Source organism: Urocampus carinirostris, chromosome 6 (assembly GCF_059441175.1).
Source record: "Urocampus carinirostris isolate Australia breed hairy pipefish chromosome 6, RoL_Ucar_1.0, whole genome shotgun sequence".
Classification (NCBI taxonomy): Eukaryota; Metazoa; Chordata; class Actinopteri; order Syngnathiformes; family Syngnathidae; genus Urocampus; species Urocampus carinirostris.
Window position 1 is genome coordinate 6,682,340 of NC_142354.1, and position 25,874 is coordinate 6,708,213.

At 39.2% G+C, this 25,874-nt stretch overlaps 2 protein-coding genes across 5 annotated transcripts in view; both read left to right on the top strand.

Moving 5' to 3' along the window:
* The window catches only part of slmapa (sarcolemma associated protein a), a 56,864-nt gene extending 43,447 nt beyond the window's left edge, over positions 1-13,417 (top strand). For 3 of the 4 annotated variants that reach the window (XM_088337633.1, XM_088337635.1, XM_088337636.1), the window contains 4 exons: positions 263-380; positions 4,812-4,983; positions 5,054-5,188; positions 10,762-13,417. In XM_088337633.1, the coding sequence (XP_088193759.1) occupies positions 263-380; positions 4,812-4,983; positions 5,054-5,188; positions 10,762-10,857 (521 nt within the window). In that variant the 3' untranslated portion in view covers positions 10,858-13,417. Of the gene's footprint in view, positions 1-262; positions 381-4,811; positions 4,984-5,053; positions 5,189-7,596; positions 7,685-10,761 lie in introns of all 4 variants that reach the window. The other variant, XM_088337634.1, reaches the window with a different exon arrangement.
* A 5,029-nt stretch (positions 13,418-18,446) lies between these two features.
* Positions 18,447-25,874, top strand: part of LOC148363667 (filamin-B-like) — a 109,206-nt gene continuing 101,778 nt past the window's right edge. The window contains exon 1 of the mRNA XM_088337637.1: positions 18,447-18,965. Coding sequence (XP_088193763.1) covers positions 18,674-18,965 — 292 coding nt within the window. The 5' untranslated portion in view covers positions 18,447-18,673. The remainder of the gene's footprint in view (positions 18,966-25,874) is intronic.

The following is a 25,874-nucleotide window of genomic DNA, read 5'->3' on the forward strand; positions in this document are numbered from 1 at the left end:
AGCACCACGCGGCGGAAAGAAGGCACTACAGTACTACACAATACAAAATCTAACTTACAGCATTGTCCGGATATGTTTCGACATCCCCCAAAAAATGTTCCTATGTACCGTTTTGCGTAGGTCAAATGGTCGTAGGTAGGGGAGCGACTGTATTACATAATTTCAATATTAGCCTTAAATCATAATCTTTAAATTATTCTCAAAGCAAATTATGTGTCAAAGATTTTAAAATGTCTTCACCAACAATCTTGCTTACTCCTAGTGGAATGTGCGGCTCTCCAGCAGCAGTGTACAACTTTGCAGAAAGACTGTGATGGCCTGAGGAAAGAGAGGACAACACTCAGCGAAAAATTGCATCGCCTGGAGGCTGATCTGTGCAGGTACATTTAATTGGGCATAAATCAGTTTTCTCAAACTCAATTTACCAGAGTTAAGGTAACATTCAACATGTAAGTAATCAGAATAACTCTATTTGTTTTGTGACACAATGGGCATAGGTAATGCATATACAGTGGAACCTCGGTTCTCGACCATAATCCGTTCCAGAACCCTGTTCGAAAACCGATTTGGTCAATCACCGAAAATCGTTTTTGGCATTAAAAGTAATGTAAAATCATTTTAATCCGTTCCAACACCCTGAACACTTACCATGCACGTAAACATGAAGCTAACCCAGGCTAATCGTACGTTCGCGTTAGCATAATCTTTCGTACGGAAGATTACGCTAACGGGGGTTTAAGAAGGGTGTGGCCACCAATCAGCTTGTCCTGGCTGTTGGCACCAATCAAACTGTCACAGGTGTTCCAAATAGGGCAATTATGACAATTGGCGCTGTTGTGTGTTTATTTTAGTGCTACAGAAAAGAAAAGTGGTGATTGGACAAACAAACTTCGAATTTGGGAGGAGGGAATTCCCCCAGATGGTTAAACTCACCCCAACTGTTGCACTAAATGTGGCCAAATAGCTGACTAGAGAATGAATGCACGAGTAAGGTTAGCAAGTGCAAGTAACAGATACATGTTCAAATTATTTTCATTATCCAGCCAGCCCAAACTCGAGCTTGACACGAGCCCTTCGGGAAATCTCCCGTTCTTCCCGATTAGCCACGACGGCATTGGGATACTGTGTAATATTTGACCACTAGATGTGGCTGTACAGTAATCCCTCGGTTATCGCGGTTAATGGGGACCAAAACCACCCGCGAAAAGTGTAAATCCGCGAAGTAGCGACGCCCCTTCAAAAATGCTTAAAAAAAATTAATATTTTTTTTAATTATTATTCTATTTAATTCTTATTATTTTTCAGACCCGCGAAGCTCTGAACCCGCGAACGTGGAACCGCGAAGTCCCACTGTATTGTGGCAGGGGTGGCCAACCCGGTCCTCAAGAGCCGCATGTCCTGCATGTTTTTAGAGTTTCTCTGTTCAAATCCAGGTGATCCCAATCACCTGGGTCATTATCAAGCTCCCGCACAATCTTAACATTTGCATCACCTGAGAAACCTCCAAAACATGCAGGACATGCGGCTCTTGAGGACCGGGTTGGCCACCCCTGGTGTAGTGCAACCGAAAACGAGCGCTACAAAGCACAAAGAAGAATAAAAACTACGGAGACTCAGTGACCAAACGACACCATTTGTCTTCTCATTTGCTAGCCCAGATTATGTGACTTTCCAAGCATGCGAGCAAAAAGTTTTTTTGTTTTTTATGGTACCTATAGCAGCAAGATGTCAAATAATCTTGTCAGATCCCCCCGGTTGATGTTTATTTTATGTGATATAACTACAAATTTGTAGACCTACGAGTATTTTAAAAAAGGCACGGTTATAAATAATTAACGCATTTTGATTAATATTCAAAACAATATTGTATGTTTTTATTAATAAAATAAGTTGTTTTTCACTACTAGGAGTCGCTAACAAATTCACAACGTCCCTTTAAGTAGGAACACAGGCATTAGGCATGCTGAAGGTTTCCTTTGTTCATCAACTTCTTGTATGTGGGAAACAAGGTGTGTAACACCGATAAAGATGCAGTCGTTTTGTGGCCACTCTTCACCTTAACACAAGCTTATCTCATTCACTCGCTTTCTCTTCACATCTCACACACATGCACTCCCCTGGCCGAATGTTATGCTGTTTCCATAGCAACAGCCCAAACACTTGGCCGGTGAGTGTAGAGTTCAATGGCCTCTGCCAACACTTTATAATGTGTCAAACTAGATGATTGCGGGCGGGGCTCTGGAGAAAGACAAGCCTTTTAATTCGCTGTTGCATGTTTATCGACATTGTGAGTTGCTCTTAGGATTTGATTTTTAGTGCCAGTGATGACAAAGTGATTTAAAGCAGGGGGACGGGGGAGCATTTTTGAGTCGTGGGCCACATCGGGTTAACAAATTTGGCCTTTCCAATTTTTCTCCTTTATGAGGAAAAATACAGTACATGCAGACATTTACATGTTATACTGCATTTCGTTTTATATTTGTTTTTAACAAGATTCATCTTATTAAATGGGTTTTTGAAATGCTCACAATTTAACCAAAATAGTGTATTAGGTACTTGGTTAAAGCACTAGAAGTTGTATTTACCTTTATACTGTACAGTGGAACCTCTGTTCTCGACCATAATCCGTTCCAGAACCCTGTTTGAAAACCGATTTGGTCGATCACTGAAAATCGTTTTTGCCATTAAAAGTAATGTGAAATCATTTTAATCCGTTCCAACACCCTGACCGCTTACCATGAACGTAAACATGAAGCTAACCCAGGCTAATCGTACGTTCACGTTAGCGTAATCTTCCGTATGAAAAATTACGCTAACATGAACGTGTACAACTAAAAAAAATCAGGTTGTTTACACGTCATTTAGGACCCGGGTCTCCACAAAGTGGTGAGTGGTTAAAGGATAAAGAAAATAATTATGAATAGGATTTCTTACCTTTGTGGTGCTCAGCAGAAGCCATGCTGTATGTATAGCAAGATCGGAAACTCGCACACCTTCTTCATATTTTGCTATTATTTCTTTCTTAAATGCAATACTTGTACGCACTACCCTTCTTTTTTCACCTGTAGCAACTTTGCTGCTTGCACCGACCTTCTTCCGAGGCATAATTAGGGGCTAAAACACCCCGTTTACCGATATCTAAAGCGAAAGCATAAAGAAGTGCGCGCGCACGTCATAAGTTCTTCACGAGGGGTGGGGGCAATCTACACCCGTACGCCGCTCAGCATCGCCCCCTAGCGTACCGGCGTTCGAATTCCGATTTTTTTGAACGAAAAGCGAAGCAAGAATTTCTCGAAATTTTTGGTCGAGAACCGATTTGTTCGAACTGAGAGGCTTTCGAAAACCGAGGTTCCACTGCATTAGATTTCGCACCCACTTAAATATTTTTTCACAAAAGTCTTGACTAATATTATTGAGCAGTAGTTTGTCATAAGATGTAATGAAACGAGATCTCATTGGCACCAAAATCTTTTCTGCCCAAATAAGGACAATGCAAGATGAATAGTGTATAGTAGTTTGACAGTAGTGTGTCTATCAGTTTGCGATTCCAGAAGTTTGTCCTAGGGCAGCTGTTGCTAAATATGATTTACTGCCACCACATTGTGAATGTGCGAGTGCGTGAAAAACGTATGGCATGCAGAAAGTATTGATTGTCAAAATTGCTCTATATTAACCTGACAAATTATCATTACAGTATGTTCTCTCATAGTAGCCTAAAAAAACAAACAAGTGGCATCTTTAAACATAAACAATCTGCTAAAAGAACGTTCTCTGACCCTGACCCTCACATACTAAAAAGGGTACGTTCACCCAAAAGTTACTCAATACAATCATTGAACTTAAGGGACAACACTGGCCTGTTTAAGGTTCATACGGGTGCTTGAGATCCTTCTCAGATTCAGATTCAGATCTACTTTATTGTCATTCTAGTACACGTGTATACAGAACGAAATGTCGATACATCTGACCCGCACAGTTTCCTTGAATGTACAGATATAAATAAAATGTTGTATTGAGTTGTAGTATTGAGTGCTAATAATATACTAAATAATTATGGCTATGTATAGTATTTTACAGTAGCGCAAATAGTGCAAGAGGAGTAGCTAACCAGATGTGCAAAATGGGCAGTCAGGTAAACAGAACAATAATACTGTAACAATAACGCTGTAAGTACAATAGTGCAGAGAAACAGATGTGCAGAGAAACAGATGTGCAAGGAGTGGCTAAAATTCTTGAATTTTCTTGTTGTTTTTAAGGTTTGAAAAGTGTTTGAATTTTGGGTGAATTGCTTGTAAATGCTTGAAATTATTGCCATGTTTTTCAACAGGTCTGCTATAAAATGATGCAGACACTGCTCTCTGGTGGTTTTGCGTTTCTCGTGATTAACTACAACTGGCATTAGTTTTTATGGCATTGTCCTTTGAAGCGTCATATCCCTCTATGGGTTGGGCTCTAAAGGACAGCCGCGCGCTACACTTTAACTATGAAATGTGTATTATTAGTGCAAGGATTACAGATCAATTTATGACAATTATTATGGGCCATGAAAATGAAGGTGGTGTTTCCAGTGGTACACTGTAATGGGTAAAACATTTTGAAACTGAAAATGTCTCAAATTTCTCGCACAGTACCTTAATACTAACAACAACCCGCCTGAAGCCAATTGAAAGACCCTGGTGTTGTTGGCCCTAGGTTTTCATCTGTTCGTTAAAATATACATTAAAGAATGTGTATTTTACCATTTGTACAGCTTGTTGGTGTTTGCATGTTGTAATTGACCTTACAATGTCTGTTTTTCGGTGACTCTGCAGCACCAGAGCTGAGAGTCTTGTCCTCAGCAGCAATCTGCAATCGCTGGAGAAGCGGGAAGAGTTTCTCCAGGGCAAACTTGGTTCTCTGGAGGACCGGCACCTGCAGGATGAGAGCCGCCTGAAGAGCCAGCTGGACCAAGCCCAGGACCACACATACTCACTGCAGAAAGAAGTACAATGATAAATATCAACAATGTGACTTGACATGTTTAGTGCAGATAACTGGCATGTGTGTTTCACAGTATGAAGACACCCAGTTGCAGCTTACAGACCTCCGCCAGCGTTACGAGAGAACGGAGCAAGAGAAGACACATATCCACGAGGAACTGGAGCAGTGCAGAAGCAGCCTGAAGCTCCTTCAAGACAAGAACAGCTCTGTGAGCGCACACACATTATCCAATTGCAAACAAGTGGAAAGAAAAGCCATCATCCGCAGCTGTTTTTTGGGTTGCCTCTTTGTTTTGCGCCTTTTTTATTTTGCAGCAGAAACACCTTAGTTTGTCTGTGTTTGTTGCTGTTTGTATGTTTTAGGCTAGCACTGGTTGACGCGATCAAAATACAGTGGTACCTCTGAGTTTCCCACAGCTTGCCCATCACCGGTTGGCATTTCAGAATTATGTTCCCAAAATACCTGTGATAGGCACAATTCATTAAGTAGTAACTTTATTTTTTTTTAACAATTACATTAGACCCCGGAATATGAGGTGGGGATTGCAATAAAATAAATTGCCATATAGGGGTGGATGGAAACCCATGGTAATTTGCTAAGGCCCTCCGAAACCTAATAAAAAACATTGAATAACAAAATGGTATGTAGTAAGTACTACTTATGTGTAATATATCTCCCTACGGTTTAAATAACGTAATAAATATACCGGTACATGTAAAGTCAAAATTAAATTTTGTTTACCTTTGACGTGATTTGACCTGAGCTGCTTGAGTGGAGTATCGAGTAGCAGGAGGCAAGCGCGGGGTACATTTCCCTTGCAAGGATTGTCTTGCCCTTAGAAGATATCAACAAAGCATACGAGATTCTGAACTTAATATAGAAAGATAGGCATTATGGGAGGTTATTTAGCCAATAGCAAATCTGTATTTTCTGTTGCCATGATGTAGAGCAGTAATAGACCAACATTTTATATGATGCTGACCAATGGAAAACGGGGATCTTGGAGATTTGTCATATGCACAAATGCAGCAAAGCAAATAAACGTCTAACTCTACGGCGTAATATGAAAATTTCATTAGGCGGGGACTCCGTATGCCCAACTAACAGTCTGCTTTATTATAGAATGAATACTTTTGGTGTTGCAGAACGATTTATGAACATGGGATTTTAAGAAACTAGACATTGCAAGAAAATTTGCTTGTAGGTTAACCTTTTACGTATGCTTACATATAAAACCGCAATGATATTGACGCACAGGTAGAGAAAAAGCGGAGCGACTGTTCAATTGGAATGCAGAACACAATGCACAATGTGAATCAGTGAAGCAGCAATATTGAGAAAAGTTGATCACCTTATAGCGAGAGTACCCGCTACACTAAAATCTGACAAACATGAGAAATGGGACAAACCGCATTTTTAATGGTTGAACCAACAAAAAATAGCAAAAACTTCACTAAAATTGTGACACGAACAAAAATTCCACCCTAAACACATCTTAAACATAGTAAGAAAATGCTGAAATAGAAACATTTGGTGATTAAAAAATATTTGAGCGATATGTATCGAGCAAAAGTAGAAAACAGTCATAAATAAATAAATAAATAAACAAACCTAGCACCCTTCTCATGAAAACCAATATCAACTTGATAAATTAAGAAAATGCTTAAGTTAAAAGAAACTAGTCTGAAATAAACTTGAGGGAATTTTTGGCAGTGTTTTGAACTTGCCGGTTTGGAGGTACCACTGAAGTAGAAAACTTGTGAATCCAATCATACATTTTAATAATCATGACCGCCGTGTTGTGATTGCAGCAATCATAGTAGTCAGCTGAGATGACGTGCTGCTACCTGATGCAGAGCAGATGCTATGTTGATGCCTCTTTTCGCCTTCAGCTGCCTCTTCCTCTGACCTCACACTAGGATGTTTAGCTCAGATAAACACAATGACTGTGCGACCTTAAACAGAAGGCTCTCATGCTGTCATCATTTCTTCATTATTGCCATATGCCAGTTTTCCCCATGTCTGGCGTTTCCCGTAAGGTGTTTGCTTGCCAATTAGTAAAGCCCCAAAAATGTTTAACCAGCAAACGTTATGAAAGAAAATCATTTTTGTAAAACTTCTCAATCTTTTACATGCAAATGTATATTTTCTTGGTATTTTTTTGTAGAAAAGGTAATACACTTAGCGCACACACACCAATCACTGTCACCTACAGTCCTAGATGTACTATTACACTTTAATCTTCCATGGGAAAAGGTAACCTGTTCCCTGAGGGCATCAGACTGCGCCCCTACTTGAGTAGGACTGTGTATTCTTTTTTTTTTGTTAACTTTGTTTAATGCAACACAATGTTGATACTGTGGAAAGTAGATGTCATATTGTCCCACCCCCGTCACAGACAAAAAGCATATCCTTAAAGTTATATCAAAACTCGGCCACAAAAAAAGTTTACTTGAGAACGTTACACGTCCCTCCACCTCCACTTGTATTTTTTGTGCCCCCACCCCTTCCCTAGTCGCTGCTGCTACCATGTTTGATTTTGTCAATTTGCCAGCTGATTTCTTCTTATCCTTTTCCTCCCCTTCATCCTTCCTCCCCATCCCTTTCCCTCAATAGCCACCTATACTGCAGCCTGTCCAAGCCATATTCATGGGTATTGTCCTGGCTCTGCTCTACTGGTGTTTCGGCCAGTTGTGGTAGAAAGGTACACGCCGACATGTGTCTGTCTCTTCTGTCCCCTTACGCTCTCAATACAGCCTGTCTCTTCTTTTATCATCCCCCTTTTAAATCTCTGCTAAAAGGGATTTTGCGAGTCAATAACATGGATTGGTCACACGAGTTTTCCTTGGCAATTTAGTGTCTGTTGAAGGCGTAACAGAAGCAGGACGGCACATACGTTTAAAGAGCGGCACTGTTTCGTTGGAAGCGATTGTTTAATTACGTTTTTTTAATCTCAAAAGGTGTCCTCTATGTGTCAGTGGTCGCTGTGTAAAATGTAAAATTTTGCTTTGAACTATGTAAAAGGTCAAGTAAGCCTACAAGCAACAACATCTACACAGTTTTGCAAAATCTTTGCAAAATCGCCCGAAACTGGAGCAAGAGAGTGCAGAACCTATTTTCTCACTAAGACCCAGCTAATTTGTGCATCAAATTTAGTCAAAAGTGGATTTTGTTCGCAATCGCTCGTATCACTGTCTTTGAGTCTTCAGTCTCTGTCATACACCACCCATACTTGCATACAGACTTTAGAGGAGCTCTTAGTAAAAAAAAATCTCATGCAACTTTCAGGATTTTGATACATTACCACAGGGGTCAGGAGCCAATGGCCCTTTTCATTCATATGGTTCGAGATAAAAGTTAGCTCATGCAAATTTAATCTGCGCTGGGAATGAGATTGTTTCAGTCCAGGATATGAGGAGCACATTTTTCACTGCAGTTTAGTCAAGGTGTCTAACCAAGAGACCCCGTTTTGGTTGTACTTTGCAGAGGAATCCTTTGTATGGAAGCTTATTATATAATGTATGTTCACTGTTGAGACACTTTATGATGAAAACCCACAGAACAAACTGTAAACTCTCACAAAAAACCCTGCCAGCCATGTACACAGAGATATTTGATTAGGTGAGCAGTAGCGGTGGGCGGATCTCTGCACACACGGCATGCTTCCTTTTCTCTTGCACGCGCTCACTGCGCATAAGGGAAACACTGTACAGCTGGAAACTTGGTTTGTAATATTTCGTGACATTTTTACATTTGAACTGCTTGCACTCTGAAACTATTGTATGTAAACGACGGTCAAAATTAGCATAAACTATCTGAAGTAACTGCAGTAGAGAGACAAGTTAAAAGTGGTATATTTGTTGATGTGAGACACAGGCTCTGTCTGGCATATTCTTATGTCAGCAATTTTAACAAATCATTTAACATCACAGTGATATAAAATGCGGGAAAATTTAGATTTTGTCTGGAGTGCAAGTTTGGCAGGTTAGTTGAATTGTGCCTTAAAATATGGTATGTCGTACAAAAAAAAAAAAATATTTTGCTATTAAGGCTCTTTCGGTCAAAACGGTTCCCGAACCCTGCATTACTGAGACGTGGCTGTACCAAAACATCCTATGTACAAAAACTTCAAATGAGAAAAGACTAATGCCACAAGGTGCGATTATTATGTAAATTAAATCTCAATATGGCAAATAATGCGCAATATCCTTTTAAGGAAATTTGACAAAACATTTTTTACCTGTGGCCAATACATTTTGGTACCAACATCAGGCATTTAGTAATTTTCTGTTCAAGAAAATCGTTCTTCTATATTCAAAATGACAATTTGGGGAATATTTAATTTTGAGAAGTTGGTTTTAAAGTAAGAGAATTTCAAATAAAAAAATCAAACAATATATTATTGAAAGGTTGTCAATTAATTTTATAATAAGTTGCTTGTAGATCAAATACAAAATTCTCTAATCAGATGAAGAACTTGTTACTTTTTTCCATTCTGCCACACGCTGTAAATGTCTTGTTTCAGTAACAACCCAGCAAAATGTAATAACCTTTGCACTTTTGCATAATACCGCAATCACAAGACATGCTCCTCTACATTTGTTGTGACTATATTTTTAGCAGAACACGTCTGCCTTTGATGTGGGTGCCGTCCTGTGTCTGATACCCGGTTAGCAGAAGATTCCCAGTTGAACTCTGGCGCAACATTCAGTGTCGGAATGGGGGAAAAAAATCTCACTTCAGTTTTGCAGCGTGAAAGTGATGATCACCTTTGCTTCTCTCATCCTGTGGATGTGGAAATGTTCTGAAGGCATTTGTGGAAAATCCTTAAAAAAAACCTTTTGATATTTACTCTGTTGGGCCCTGAACTCTAAATTTCACATTTTCATTCCATTACGGTCTCATGCCAAAGCCCTTCGTTTGTGTGTCTTTAAATGCGCCGTACATGCTCAACTCTGCTCCTTTTAGCTTCACAATACTAAGTCAGACTTTGACACTCAAAAGTTTAGCACTTAAGTTTTTTTTTCAAGGAGCAGAGTACTTTCTTGTCCTTTCACTGTCTCAACTGCTTTTTCAGCTTCTTTTTCTCTTGCATGCGCTTGCCTGAAGTCACTGCTTAGATTTTTTTTTTCCTATTCACTTGAAAGTTTTTGCCTTTTATATGTCATTCTCTTCTCATGCATAAAGAACCTCAAAGTTGAATGAGATTGTATACAGTGGAAACAAAACTAAAGAGATTGACATTTAGTTTAAATTCTCGAGTTTTATAGTTTTCTGGGATCGTATCTTCTTGATCAAAAATGTCATCATTTCGTCATTCATCGTTATCTGAAATATTAGTCGAGCTGTGGAGGCAGTTTCTAGTGCGGCCTGTTGATTCACCCCGAGGAGTAATGACATAAGCAGAATGAGTCCATAAAGCCAGTGCGGACGTGTCTGTTCCAGACGAGAAATCAGTCATTGAATGTGACTCATGCTCCAGTTTTGTTTGGTCAGACTTCAAACGTGGCCCAAGACAAACCAAATCAATCGCTTTAAGACAACAAATACAATCTGCTCCACTTTGAGGCTCCTGATTTGTTTCACTAACACTTTTTCTTCTTTCCCTATTTCCTGTCCAATATAATTGACTTCTCATGCAACCTGCTAACCTCTATCTTTCTTGCATGCATGTGTTTCTGTGTGTTTTTGTGTTTATCTCCCTTTTTGGGTATGTATTTTTTTGTGCGTATGTGTGACTACTTTTTTGCGTGCGTGCCTGTTTTTGGTCTTTGTCAATAGAGCGGCTGGAGCCCCTGGGTGCCGGTCATCGCAGTAATGGTTGCCGTGTCTGCAGCCGTCATCTACCCCAACTTCTCCAAGAGCAGCTCGACATGAGGCACACACCCGGCCAGCCTCACGTGCACCGTGCACATATGTGGTTTCATGGGACAGACATGTTGAGTTGTGTGCTAGACATTGTTTCCTAGTTAACGGTGGAATGTTATTGGCGGGGCCCGCATAATCCTACAAAGACTACAATTCACACACAAGTACGTTGTTGGTAAGGAGTGCTCCACTGCTTGACTTGTAAAGCTCAACTGTATATAATTGTAGAGGGAATATCAAAGGTTGTGGTGTCTCACAAATTTATTTTGAGTGGTGGGTAACTTAATTCCATTTTTCCAGTTTTTTTTTCTCATTTGTGTTTGTAAAATTACTGTTCAGATAACTGAGCTTCCACACACAAAAAATACACGTTTTCCTGGGTGACATTGACCATCAAAGTTGTTTTCCTGCACCAAAAGTATACATTTTTCTTTTTCTTTACAAAAAGTTTTTTTGTTTAACAAAAAAAACATTACATTAAAATGCAAAGGATTTCAAATTTAAAGTAAATCGGCTCATATCTCTTCTATTTTATTTTCTGGAAACAGTCACAATCTAAATTCAGTATTGGGCTTTTAATATTGAAAATATACTATCAAAAAAGTTTTTTTTTTTTTTAAACGGCACATTGTGAGGCAAAGAATTTCACATTAAAGATAAACTGCCTCAAATGACGTGTACTTTCTTTACGACAATGATATTCCTAAATTATTATTAGGCTTGAAATAATGAAGAGAAAATTGCACAATCTAAAGTATTTTTTTAAAAACACATTGACACGCAAATAATGTGATATGTATTTTAGTTTCTCGACAACAATGATATTCTAAATTGAATATTGGGCTTAGAATACAAAAAAAAAAAAAATCTTGTAATCTAAAAAGTATTTAAAAATGGCACATTAAGATGCGCTGAATTTTAAATTAAAACTAAATCAGTGCTTATTTTTTGTATTGTAGAGACATCAATGACATTCTAAATTATTATTGCGCTTGGGATTTTTAAAATAATTTTGATCTAAAAAGTCTTTAAAAAAAAACGCACATTGAGATGCCAAGAATTTCAAAATAAGTGATCGGCTGCATATGACGTGTTTTTTTACTTTCTGGAAAATGATATTCTAAATTGAGTATAGGTTTTGGAATGTTAAAGAATCTTGATCTTGAACGTAACTAAAAGTGGGAGGGAAAGGAAAAACAACCTAGAATTCTATGTCCTTTCCATAATCTGGAAAAACAATCGGACAATATTGTCGTGGTTACCTACTCTAATGTATTCTAAATAACTTTTTTTTCTTCAAAATGTCTATTTCTAATTGGTTGTCATTTATTGAGATGTTTTGTGGAAACTGTGTAAAGCTGGCCATGTTAAACAAGTTTAAAATGGCCGCCTGCTATTCTTTTGTTGTCGTTATTTTCCTGCGTTTTGAAACTTGAAGCCAAATTAGCAAATGTAAAAAATGTTTATTTTCGCTTTGAAGGCGCACAGTAATGGGGTCAAAGTGCCTCGAATGTTACTTAACATTGTCATTTTTGCGTGCACGTACACACGTAATTCATCGTTTTGATGTACATCTCAGAATAACTCACTTTGTCACCGTTCTCAACTTTTATCCACAGTATTTTCCACATTATAAGGCGCACAAGATTATGACTTTTCCTATGTCATCTGTGTTGCTGGTGGTAATGTGTCAACTCTTTTATGGGCGCAGCCAGAGTTTGATTCTTATTGCATTTAGTATTTTACAATGTGGTATTATACTGGTAAAACCTTGTGTAGCAACACATTCATATGAATACTGTATGCATTTTCAATCTTATCCACAGTATATAAGGCACACTTTCAAATTTATTGCCAATTTGGGCTTTTTATAGTTTGGAAAATACAGGACTTTTTTGTAATTTAACTGTCAGGTTTGTTAAACTAATGTGGTTAACATATCTTACTGTTGGGTTTATCAACTTGATATTGTTTTGAATCCAATTGCCACTTACACATACATGAACATCATTTTCACGTCAAAATGAGCTTTTTCTTCATATCAACGTCCTCACCTTCTTCATTAGCTTCAAAATCCAGACTAGTTTTTGAAAATCATCAACTCTGTGTACATTTCTCGTCATTTTGCCTCAAATCCAATTGCCAAATTTCACTTCGACAAAAGGACCTTTAGCCGTAGCACCTTGGCATGAGCGCGGCCGCTTTCCTTTTAAATGGTATGCATGTGTTTTAGTGTGTGTGTGTGTGTGGGGGGGGGGGGGGGTGTCTAGCGTTGAGTTTCACTGTTTGTGTATCGTCTCGTCACATCCGTGTTTGAGAAGAAGAAAAATAATAAAGGAACAATTATCACCAGAAACACTACAATATGCGGGAGAGAGCAAAAGACGTTTGTAAAATAAAATGCTATTGAATAATGTGTCACTAGAACTATTTTGTTAAAAGATCTGTTGTTAGCCACAAGGATGCGGGAGTTGTATAGATGAACTGTTGAGGTTATATATATATAAATATGAACATATAAACAGAGAAAATGTTTGGAATAAAACTGTAGCAAGCTGATCCACCACAACTGTGTCTTTCTTATTTTTACGTATACCAAATTGACAGAACTTGCACGCGCACACAATTGTCCTTATTGTCATTGCTGTGGTCGAACTTTGTATGCAACAAGATTAGACATGGCACACCAGGATAAACTTTTTAAATAATTTAAAGAGAATTAGTAAGGTTGTGCCTGCGTTGGTGACGCGAACCATTTTTGGGAGACGTTTCCCTTTTTAGCGAGGTCATTCACCTGTTGAGTGGCCCACCTGGTTGCCTTTAATAGATTGTGATACCAGCCAAACGTGTTCCGACGAAACAGTAGAATGTCTGAAAATGCTGCTGAGTCACCAAAAATGAAGTCAGCTTTTCTTGGGCAGTTTTCACTTAGGGGATAGCCTACCTGGTTGCCTGTAGAAGGTGATATTGATATTTGATGTTGTTCTGACTTTGAAGATTGGAATTTCGTTTTGTTTTTTTAATCATGAGTCCGCAAAAGATTTTTGTCATTAAGTGACCTAATCTCCTAATTCCAACCCCTACAAGCGGAGCATGGGTAGCAATGTTGTAAGTCTTCGGTATGACTCAGCCAAAGCTCGTACTTATGACCTCCCAGTCCAGGGTTGGGCGTCAGATTCTAAGGTCACCAAACTGGTCAACAAAATTTAGTCAACTTGGGGGACATTTTTCCATATAAAAGTCAAAACCTCTAACTGCAAGACATGTTGAAATTTGATGGTCTGGTCTGGAAGAGGGGAATGTCTGCTGATACAGCAAAACCAACAGTACTAAGTTAGTTTTTGGGGTATTTTCACCTCTAAAGTGGTCTACCTGATTGCTTGCGATAGATTGTGATCCTGGCTTGGGAGAGTAGAATGTATTTCTGGGAAGGTTGCTGAGTCAGCAAAACCAAAAATAGCAAGTCAGCTATTTGGGGTGGTTTTACATCTAGGGTAACTCATCTGACTGCCTGTAAAAGATGGTGTTAACACTCAATATTCTGCACTGGGAGAGAGGAACATCATTCTCTGGGGAAGTGCTGAGTCAGCGTTTTAGCAATTTTTTTTTTTTTACATCTAAGATAACCTACCTCAGTTTTGTGGGAGGTGGTGGTCATATCTAAACTCCTTTGTCTTGGGTGGACACATACACAAAAACATGGTCTGTCAACAAAAGCGTAGGTGCTGGATCAACATTTTGGGCATTTTTCACATGTAAACTATCTGGCTACCTGCAAAAGATGGCAATTTCTAGGCCCCTAACCCTTCACAAACAAGCTATCACATATATTTACTTAGAAAGAAAAACATCACTCTCACTCTGCTCGCGGGTGATTACATTAGCAGCAATAAAATCTTTAAAATAAGTAACATTATTTTGTTTCACAATTTTGTGCGCTCAATTCGGGTGGTGAAGGCTCTGGGGAAGACAATGTCTGTGAGCCTCTTTGTCCTTGTTTTAGAAACCTGCAGTGCCTACCTGAGCGCAACAGTTCAAAGAAGTGGTAGCCAGGTTGAGATGACTCCCTTACAATGTTGTCGGCTCTGCTGTGGTATCACAAGCCGGCAATGTCCTCCTGGCTGGTCAGAGAGCAGCCAATTATATTCTGGGCTGTATTGATTACTCTTTGTATTTTTTTTCTGTCTGCTACTGTGCTCCCTGCATACCTCCCGTGACGGCGTAGGTCTATGTCAATAAGATGTCTGGAGGGCAATCGTGAATCAGTCTATGACAAATAAGCAAGTTGTAAAAACGGCACCTGCGCAGGCACTAGTAGAACATGAGGTCAGTAAACGCGTCTGTCATCAACATCTTTATAGACTACAATAAACGCGCAACAGATTGACTTTCAAAGTCACTAAACAAGTTTCAAAGTCCATTTGCTGTGTCTTGATGGGTAACTAAATGAAACGCAGAAACATAGCTGCGTGCCTCGAAATAAAACAAGTACAGTACACTTCAGAATTGTTCAAAGTTAAAGTCTCAGTGCGAAATATTTAAGCACTAGATGGCACTGTCTTGTCAGGTGCGAGCGAGGACCAGTGCCACAGTGCACAGCATTGCGTCCGGGCAAACATCGCAGAGACCTAAGTGGAGCTTCCACTGCGTAATATAAATGCAAAATTTTCGACCAATTCTTGTTTTTTTGTGATAAAAATTAACATTGCTATTATATTTATGTATTTTTGCCTAGTATTTTAATCAATGTTGATGTTTTTTTTTAACCGAAAGTTATTTGTACCACTAAGAGGCACTAAATAATTAACACTATCCCTTTAAAGTTTAAATGGACTTGGGGCCAAATAGACAGTTTCTGTGATGTCAGCTGCTTTAAACATAATGTTGCTAATATTGTGCTAGTCGCAGCTAGCTACCCTTAAATAACGATGATGCAGATTTTTAAGCCAAGTGTTGAAGCTAAATTTGGTATACTGTATACTACTTTCCAGAAGTGAGCATGTTTTCATTTAAATGTCATTTTTGTTAAAGTGTTAGTCAACCCAAGGCATTTTCATTACTGTAGTATATTACATTATAGTCTGCAGGAATTCCAATAAATATTGCACTGTAATACCATACCTGTCAACCTCCACGGCTCCATGGCCTTACAAACTGTCGTATTTTCCCTTGCAAAATACAAACAAATCTTACACCATAGTTTTTTTCAAACGTGTTTATTTATGTAGTTTAACATGTTATATTGTACATGTGTTTCGTTATATCATTCTGTACATATTTTTAATATTAAAATAAATAAATAAAATAAAAAATAAAATTGTTATCAGCGTAACTAAAATATCCATTGATAACACTTTAAATTTAGATTTGTAAATAAAGATATTTTTGGAGGAAAAAATAGTAGGCATTTCTATTTTGTAAACCAAACCACAATATCAACCTTGATGCTTGTATCTTAAGGGACAGAAAATACAAACCTTTGCAGCCTTGTGCCTAATTTCGACTCCCCTGCAAAATCTCCCCCCTCCCTTCACATACAAAGCGAGCGTTTGATGCTACTGTGCGCATGCGTCTGCCGCTGTAGTGCCTAATTTCGACTCCCCTGCAAAATCCTCACCCCCTCGCGTGAACGCGTATTCGGCTGCGCTTCTGACAATAGCGATCGTATTCTAGGCTGTACTACGATTGCTATCAGAAGCGCAGCCAAATGCGCGTTCACGCGAGGGGGTGAGGATTTTGCAGGGGAGTCGAAATTAGGCACTACAGCGGCAGACGCATGCGCACAGTAGCATCAAACGCTCGCTTTGTATGCAATGAAAAAAAAAAACAATACAGAGATAGAGGCTACCGCGGCAAACTCGTTTGACTTGATTGATATGCCGTTTCGTGATAGTCGGTGTATACCAGATGGTACCCATAATTGAAAAATTTGCGTTTTTCCATACAGATTTTCTTGTACGTCTTAAAATGAACTATTGTTCGTTGTACAACAAAAACGTACAGGTTGACAGGTATGTAATACATTAGTTAAAAAAAAGCAATACCCATCTGTTTTAATACAACTCGGGTCGCTGTTTGCTGTCTCCCGAAAAATGACTTCACTGTTGCACAACTGCAAGACCTTCAAAGCTCAAATGTTTTACTATGTCGAATCCTTTGTTATTACCTGAGCAACAGTGATTTCATACCGCAACAGGTAACAAAATAGTTCCCCCGTGAGATTAATTTGTAAAGGTGACATTTTTGACCATTAAACCAAAAATCTTTGTTTGGACTTTATTTCTATCATGAATGTCTATCTGAATTTGAACTTGTACATTTGTATTTTATATAACATAAATTATTACAATTTTAGCAGGAATAATTTACTAACTAAAAAAGCTAAGTTTAGGTGATGGTCTGTATCTATAAGGGTGTGGTATTGTCTCACAAAATGATTAAGTGGAATAAATAAAGAAAAATTTGCTGTGGTAGTAAGCTAAAGAGGCAGTGTGTATAATTAAACACCTCTTAGTAATTTAAAAACATCATTAAAAAGTATTATTGATTTATATATTGGGCAAATATACACAAACTATCATTTAAACAATTACAACTTGTAGGCAGATAAATTAGTATTTATTTTACATAATATAAGGCTCACCAAGAGGGAGCTGACATAATAATAATAAACTCAGAAAGGCTGCGCCAGAAAATTGGGTCAGTTTGGTTACTTTGAGTCTTCCTAGTTCTTATTTTATTTGCGCTTTGTAGCACTCATTTTTGGCTGCACTAAACCAGGTATCAGTCACCGAAAATATTGAAGAGACACAACTAATTAAAAAATGACTTCTAAAAGCCCATTTTAATCAAATTTAAAAGGGGATTCATACATAAATGTGTATCTGGAGTGCCACATGCAATTTTGTTGTCATAATATGTTCAACCCATTTTGTAACAATGATAATAAAGGTCTATTCTAATCTATTCTATTTTATTTAAGTTTATTCTATTCTATTCTATTCTATTCTATTCTATTCTATTCTATTCTATTCTATTCTATTCTATTCTATTCTATAGGTTACTCATTTAATATTTATTCCAAACTTTTCTAGAGCCTTGGAAAACGTTAAAAATGTTCGTTTTGCGTTTTCAGGAACCATATTTAAACATGTATATTTTCTGTTTCTGTCTTTATTCTTTTTACAACGAGCGACTTGGGCTTTGCTTAGAAACTGTATGCAGCCCTTAAGCCCAAAGTTGCTGACCCTTGCATTAAACAATACAGCGATGTCTAGTGGTCAATTATTACTCACTATCCTTTTAAAGTTTCAAAATATGGCTAAATTATAAATCACAAGTGCCGTTGCACTGTATTTTCAAAACAATCACTCTAACTTGCAAAAACGTGAGAAATTAGTGTAGCATGGCTTGGAAATAGACGATCTCTGTCTGAAAGTCTCAACGTCACCCAAAGTGATGTTGCCTTCAATGCCTCACTGCAAAATTGGATACAAAAGTGATCTACCGAGTAGCACCGCAAAGGCATTGAGCAAAACGTGTGATCATTCGTCACAAAGTTTATTCTTGGCTTTCAAGTCAGGTGACACAGTCAACATTCTACCACAAAATTATCCAAAACCGTCGCTTCGGCTGTCCCGAACGAGCCTAGTTACTCGATCATTTAAGTTACGAAAAGTCCGAGGTTTAAAAGCGACTTCTGAACGCCCCCGGCCAAGCCAGGCACTCCGGTTTGGATCCATAGGGAAAGTTCAGACCGAGTCGAGGCTTCCTTTGAGGAGGGAGCACCAGCTACCGTGCCCAGTGCGCCCCGGCCTGAAGTAAGATGCCCACCACGGAGAAGGACCTGGCAGAGGATGCACCATGGAAAAAGATCCAGCAGAACACTTTTACACGCTGGATCAACGAACACCTCAAATGCGTCAACAAGCGCATCGTGGACCTTCAGCTGGACCTGGGCGACGGCCTTCGCCTCATCGCCCTCTTGGAGGTGCTCAGCCACCAGAAGATGCACCGTCGCTTCCACCCCAGGCCCAACTTCAGGCAGATGAAGTTGGAGAACGTCTCGGTGGCGCTGGAGTTCCTGGATAATGAAAATATCAAGCTCGTTTCTATCGGTGAGTTCCGAATGGACCTTTCTAGAAAGTTGTCCAAGGTGTGGAGGACTTCATTGAAGTCTTCTTGCGTGACTTCTGGTCACTCTCACTTTCTGCAATATGGGTTTCCGCCACCAACTACCATTAACAGTCAAGCCTGTTTTAATTCACATTCATTTTATTCAAATTACTTAATTGTGCTCTTTTCGCCTCGGGCTCCACTGAAAAAGCCTATCACAGTACAGTATATGCTTTAATTAGGCTAACTTGTAATAGACAACGACGCTTTGTCAAGTGGTGTATAAGAAGTGGGGGTCAAAAAACATAAAAGATGATAGAATTGGTGACATTTTTCAAATAATACACATAAAATGGAAGAAATTGCTGATTTTATTCACTTAGGTGTTTTCGAACGTGCGCACAACGGGTTATTTCACTTCATTTAGTCTATGAATTGAGTTTAGCTTGTTTGACAACAGTGGGCCACGCACTCTGGGTGGGTGGGTGAAAGTAGACCCTAGCATTAGCATTTTCTGTAAAGTTTTCGTATTTTTATTAGTTAGAACGTTGTGAAACATCCACTGGCAGATGATAATGAGAGTGGTTTTTGTTTTTAGGAAAATAACGTAGGAATGTAGTAAAATCCTAAATGACAGCAATTGTCAACCAAAATGAACAATATAACAACTGAAGCTTAATAGAACAGTGTGTAATATTAGTGCCTCTTAGTGGTACATCAGTAAAAAATACAACATTGAATTAATTGATAGGCCCAAAAATGTGTTTCTTTTACATGGCGGAATCCATACAGCTCAATTGGCACTGGTTTTCCGTCGCATTGGATAATACACGCCATTTTTTGGTCAAATATTACACAATGTCCCCATAAACAAATTAAATAAATATATTCAACTGGTGCGGGGAATTTTCAAACATTTTCAATTGATGGTATGCCTGAAGATTTTTTAATTAAAAAAATGTGCCTTGGCTATAAAGAAGGTTGGGAAACATTGTTTTTGGCAATCCATTTCATTTATTTAAAGGATGTTGTTTATTTTCAAAATAAACTATAAACATTAAATTTTTATAACCAGACGAAGATCAAATTCTTTGTTTAGTACGCACCACTTGGTTGACAAGAAAGCTGACTTTGACTGATTGTTTTTTAAGCTGTTACACATCCATCCATCCATCCATTATCTGCACCGCTTATCCTCAGTAGGGTCGCGGGGGCGGTGGAGCCCATCCCAGCTATCTTTGGGCAGTGGGCAGGGGAAACACTTTACTGGTTGCCAGCCCTTCGCAGGGCACACAGAGACAGACAACTCACTCGCTCATTCACACCTAGGGACAATCCAGACTGGCCAATTAACCTTACATGCATATCTTTGGGATGTGGGAGGAAACCGGAGTGCCCGGAGGAAACATGCAAACTCCACACAGGAGTTTCGATCTCATGACCTCAGAACTGTGCCGTACACGCGCTAACTACTTCCCCGCCTTGCTACCCGCTCTTACACATATGTAGTAAAATTTTCTCTCTTCTCAAAACAGCAAAATGTTGCTTCAATGTGCTAATGCAGAGGTCTACAACCACCGCACCGGTAACAGGCCCTGGGTCGTTTGGTATCGAGCTGCACAGACTTGCTTTATTTATTTTTTTATATATCGTGTATACACACATTTTTTGTTACTCCCCCAAAACTCAAAGAGTTAAGGTGGGCCTTATACCTAGGTTTTAGTTTTACGTAGAGGTCTGATCTTAGGCCCGAGCCCAACCCGAATATAACTTTACGGGTTCAGGCCGGGGTTCTCTCGCGCTGACTTATAAAAAAAAATCCACCTGGTGTCATTTGTACCATTTTCTCTGTGGAGTATGCGCACAGCGCTGCATGCACACTCGACAGCTTGAGAGCTTGGTGGCACTGTCTCATTTGGCCCAAATCACCCTTCCTTCTTTCTCCCGAGTCCTCACAAATAAAATATGAAATTTCGGGTTCGCATCGTGCTCAGTTTCTCCAATCAAGTTAATTGGTCAGGCTTGGGCTGGTTTGGGCTTTTATATCTGCGGGTTGGGTTGGGCTGGATTTCTTACGCTCGATTCACCTCCAGGTTTAAGTTAATATATCACGTGAATGAGCAAAGACTGATCACTCAAATAATATTGCCTACAACATTTGCTTAGCAGTGGATGTAACGGAAATCAAACCTGAATCGCTGAGGTGAGGATTACATAATTCTATCCTCTCGGCATCGAGGATTATAAATAACAAAATGAAAATCCATTAGATGTTCTGTCTGTCACCTTCACACTATTTTTACACTCGGTGCCACATTGTACAGAATTTTAGAAAAGCATCATAGAAAAGAGTTCAGCCTAAACGGTGTACATCCTGGTACCGTGAGTAAAAAAAGTTGATTTGGGATTATTATTATTATTATTATTATTTCTAATGTTATTATTGGGCCGGGCCTCGAGAATATAGTTATACATTAAACCGGTCTGTGGCACAGAAAATGTCGCCGACCACTGTGCTAATGAACCAAAACTAATGTTCAGTCTTTTTTGTTTGCGTTTGTTAGACTTTTGCATAAAGTGTCACATACTTCACCCCCATGCTAAAAGAATGAGGTGATGAACTATTTCAAAGCACACACTTGCTTTCATCTCATCTTATGAATAACATTTTCGTGACGACATAGAAAGGGTGCACTGTAATTTTCGGCTGGCTTGTTGTTTGCATGTGCGTTTATGTTGTGTTTATGTCAGCTGTGATTATTCCCAACTCAACGCTTAAAGCAGTTAGAAAAAATACAGTTGAATGTGATTTGTCACTGTTGGAGCAACAACAGGATTTTGTCAATGGCGTTGCGAAACTGCCGCGTGTAGGTTTGCATTTGAAAAAGGGTGTTGTCGTGCGCTCTTTGAGGCGGATGTGTTGCATCATGGTTCAATTATTTGGCTTGGCCTGGGTGTGCACACTTTTTACAATAATAGAAATAATAGTTACTATGGTTTTATACAGAAGTTGTTTTATAAACAGTTCTTGAACCATAGAACATGGGAGAAAAGGATACCCACAAATACCCTGAAGAAAGGCGGGAAAAGGGAGACAAGCTGTTAATTATGAACTAAAGTCACCATATCAACTTAGCCTGTTTTAAGAAAGTTATTCCCTTTAATTTTGAATTCTTAGTGCATTATGGTATTGGTAATGTTATGTTCACGGTTTACAGATGCCTTAACCACCTGGGCCGTAGGGGCATCACGTCCTGTGGTGTGTCTTGGGCAAGTATAGCCTGGCGGCGTCCGTCAAGTTAAGTTTATTTGTATAGCCCTTAAACACAAGAAGTCTCAAAGGGCTGTACAGACTATTGTTACACCATCCCGTGATCTAAAACCTACATGAGGGCAGAGAAATTAAGAAACCTTGAGAAGGGGCAACACTTGAGTTTTTCTCCCTTCCAGGATGACCAGGCTGCTATTGATGTTGCAAGAGCATCCACAAATAACACACAGACATCGTTAACATTAAATATAGGTCATTCATAAGCTTTATAAGACTGTAAGTGTATTTTAAGCCTAGATTTAAACATTTCCACTGAAGTTGTAAATCGAATCTCAGAGGGCAGAGCATTCCACAGCACCGCGGCGTGAATTAATAACACTCTCGAACCTGCAAATTTCTTCTTGGCTCTAGGGATCACTAGTAGACCAGCATTTTCCGAGTGAAGGCTCCGAGCAGGAACATAGGGGTAAACATTTGTTAATGTTCAGAGCAGTGTTTGAGAATAAATCACACCATTTAGATAGACCAATAATTTACATTTCAGTATTTTCAGGGTTGAGGCGCAAGAAGTTAAGTGACATCCATCCTTTTATCTCAGTGAGGCAGGCCTCCAAATTTCCACAGTGGGGTAGATCCCTCTCAAGCACGTTCCTTTGGGTTGGGCTTTGCTCCCTCCAAATGAAACAGAAGTACTGATTTCCATGGTTGCTAGGAGCAGGCGATACCTCCTGATCTGACTCAGATACAGCACCTTCATCATCTGGTCACTGTTGGTTTTCTGTGTAACGCGTCATCCCGTTCTTCAGCGATAAGCCGGATCTTGGGATTGACTCCCAGTGGCGTTTGACAATGCCGATACTAGATCCTAAATTCATGGGGAATAATAACTCTTTCATTCCAAAATGTACTAATATTCACATCGTACAATTACCATTGCATCCCTTGTGTCTTTCATATTCTTCTTGACAAACAAACTTTGTGGTGATGACGTTACTTTCTTTGTTCTTGTGACATAGTGAGGCTAAAAGGCTCTTTGTCTGGTAGAGGACTTTGCGTTCCGTATAGTTTTGTATTTACAATATATTCACATTTTTTATGTATTTAAATGAATAAATAACAAAATGGTTCCTTCAAAAAATGGTATAACACAAGGTACATATACAAATAATTAAATAAATGGTTCCATTAAATATACGTTCACGGATCCCTTAATCAGCTAGGTTGTTGGGGTACCACTTCCTGTTGTGTGTCTTGGACAAGTACAGCCTGGTGTCACCCATCCCTCTCCCGGCCGTTTTTTGGGGGTTGAGCTTTATAAGACTGTAAGTGTATTTTAAGCCTAGATTTAAACATTTCCACTGAAGTTGCCTGGGCGGCAGTAGCTCAGCAGGTAGAGCGCTCGTCTTGGGATCAAGGGATCCCTGTTCGAATCCCGGCTTGTCCGTGTTTCATGCCGTAGTCAGTGTCCTTGGGTAAGACACTGAACCCCTAATACCCCCAATAAGCAGGTTAGCGTCTTACATGGCTGCAATACAAGGCTGCTATTGGGAAATGTGAAGCACACTGTTAAGCACTTTGGGAAGTCATTGACTTGAAAAGCGCTATATAAATGCAGATCATTTCATTTCATAATACTGGTTTCTATGGTTGCCAGTGGCAAGAGAAGCCTCTGGATCTGATTCAGATACAGCACCTTCTTCCTCTGGTTGCCGTGATTTTTTTAAATATAGAGTGTCATCCCACTCTTCAGAGATGAGCCGGCGCTTGGCGATGACTTCTGGTACACGCATCTCTATAAAGAAATACAATACATAATAATAATAATAATAATAATAATTTCCTTTGTATTGTCATTCTTTGTAACAATGTACACAGAACGAAATGTCGATACATCTGACCCGTTGTAGCGAGTCGATGCAGCCGCAGCCAGAGGGCGCCGCCATTATACCAATTAGGTATGTCTCGGCCGAGGCGCGAACCAGCGACCTCCCAGTCTCCCGATCAGAGTACGTTTACGCTATAAGCATCCTGAAAGAAAGAATTTTTACTCTTGATTTTTGTAATATTAAAGGAACAGTTTTTATTTTATTATTCCACTAAGTGTCACTGTATTGTGTCGGGCAACCAAAAACAAGTGCTACAAAGCACAAGAAAAATTCAAACTAGGGAGAATTTTGACTTAATGTATATTTAAGATTTTTTTGTGTTTTTAAGCCACCCCTTCTACTTTTGGAATACATTATTGTTTAACATTAGCGTTTTTAGCTCGGCATCTTAGCAGTTCCTTTTACTTTAGCTTAGTTATTCTCAGCAATTTAAAAGGTGTTTGTAGTATGAGCACACAGTGCTTTTGTTCCACACACACACACGCACATGTAGGTTGCGTTCAAGGTCAAGGTAGCCACAGTTGTCATGGCAATGTTACAAAACAAAGCTACTTATTGGTTGTTAAAATTTACTTCCTCATTGTGTAAAATGTGGAATGCTATCATTGTGACAACGTTATCTTTGTTAACCTGTCAACTAGCGCCACTAAGTCACAGCGGACTTTGTGCGATCAACTTAGCCATCATAAAAGCAAAAGAGTTTGGTTTGCTTTTCTTCCTGCTGGCTTTTAGCACATCTTACCTACCCTGCAACACAAATACTTGTCATTCTTTATCATTTGGCTACTTTAATGACACTATGTCAATTGTTATTCTCAATCATAGTCACTGACCTTCTCAAAGTTTTACATTTCCATTATATGGAGCAGTGATTTTCAACCACTATGCCGCAACACACTTGTGTGCCGTGAGAGATCGTCAGGTGTGCTGTGAGAAATTAACCAATTTCACTTTTTAAAATTAAAAATTTCATAGAACATTTATGAATCAATTTCTGCAAATATTATGTCATCTTCAAGTGTCTGTGCTGTAAAAACTGGGGGTATTGTAAATTATATTGTAATTAAACATACTGTTCAGTGTCATTTTTTAACAATTTTGGTTAGTGGTGTGCCGCAAAATTTTTCCAATTTAAAAAACATGCCCTGGCTCAAAAAGGTTGAAAAATACTGATATGGAGGACCAATCCAGTATAAATAAATGAATGAATAGATAAATACCGTAAATTCCGGACAATAAGCCACTACTTTTTCCCCAAACTTTCAACCCTACGGCTTATTCAGTGATGCGGCCAATTTCTGTAATTATTCTAACGGCCGCCAGCGGCGCTCGAGTACAAAAGGTAAGATTTAGACTGGTGGAATATATGCGCCGAGGAAGACTGCAACTTCACTAAAACTGGCCGCATGCGATAGGCAACTTTTTAGCAAGTCTGCCAGTGGATCCTGACAGTGTGGGGCAGCATCAAAAAATCCACCATCACCAACGGGTTCCGAAAAGCCGGTTTGCTGCGTGCCGGAGAGGAGAGTACAGAATCAGGAGTGGATGAAAGTTCCAGCGACAATGAGAGTGCGAGTCCGGCTGCGGGAGCGTGGGACGACGTCTATATTACACTGACACTGAGGAAGACGACTTTGATGGCTTCAGTTCTAAGTAGGAAGATGAGGATGGTTTACCGTGATTTTTACAAGTACGGTATGTTTTTTTTAACAGACCCCTTTACTGTGTTGCGAGCGTGTTGCTAGCATGTTGCT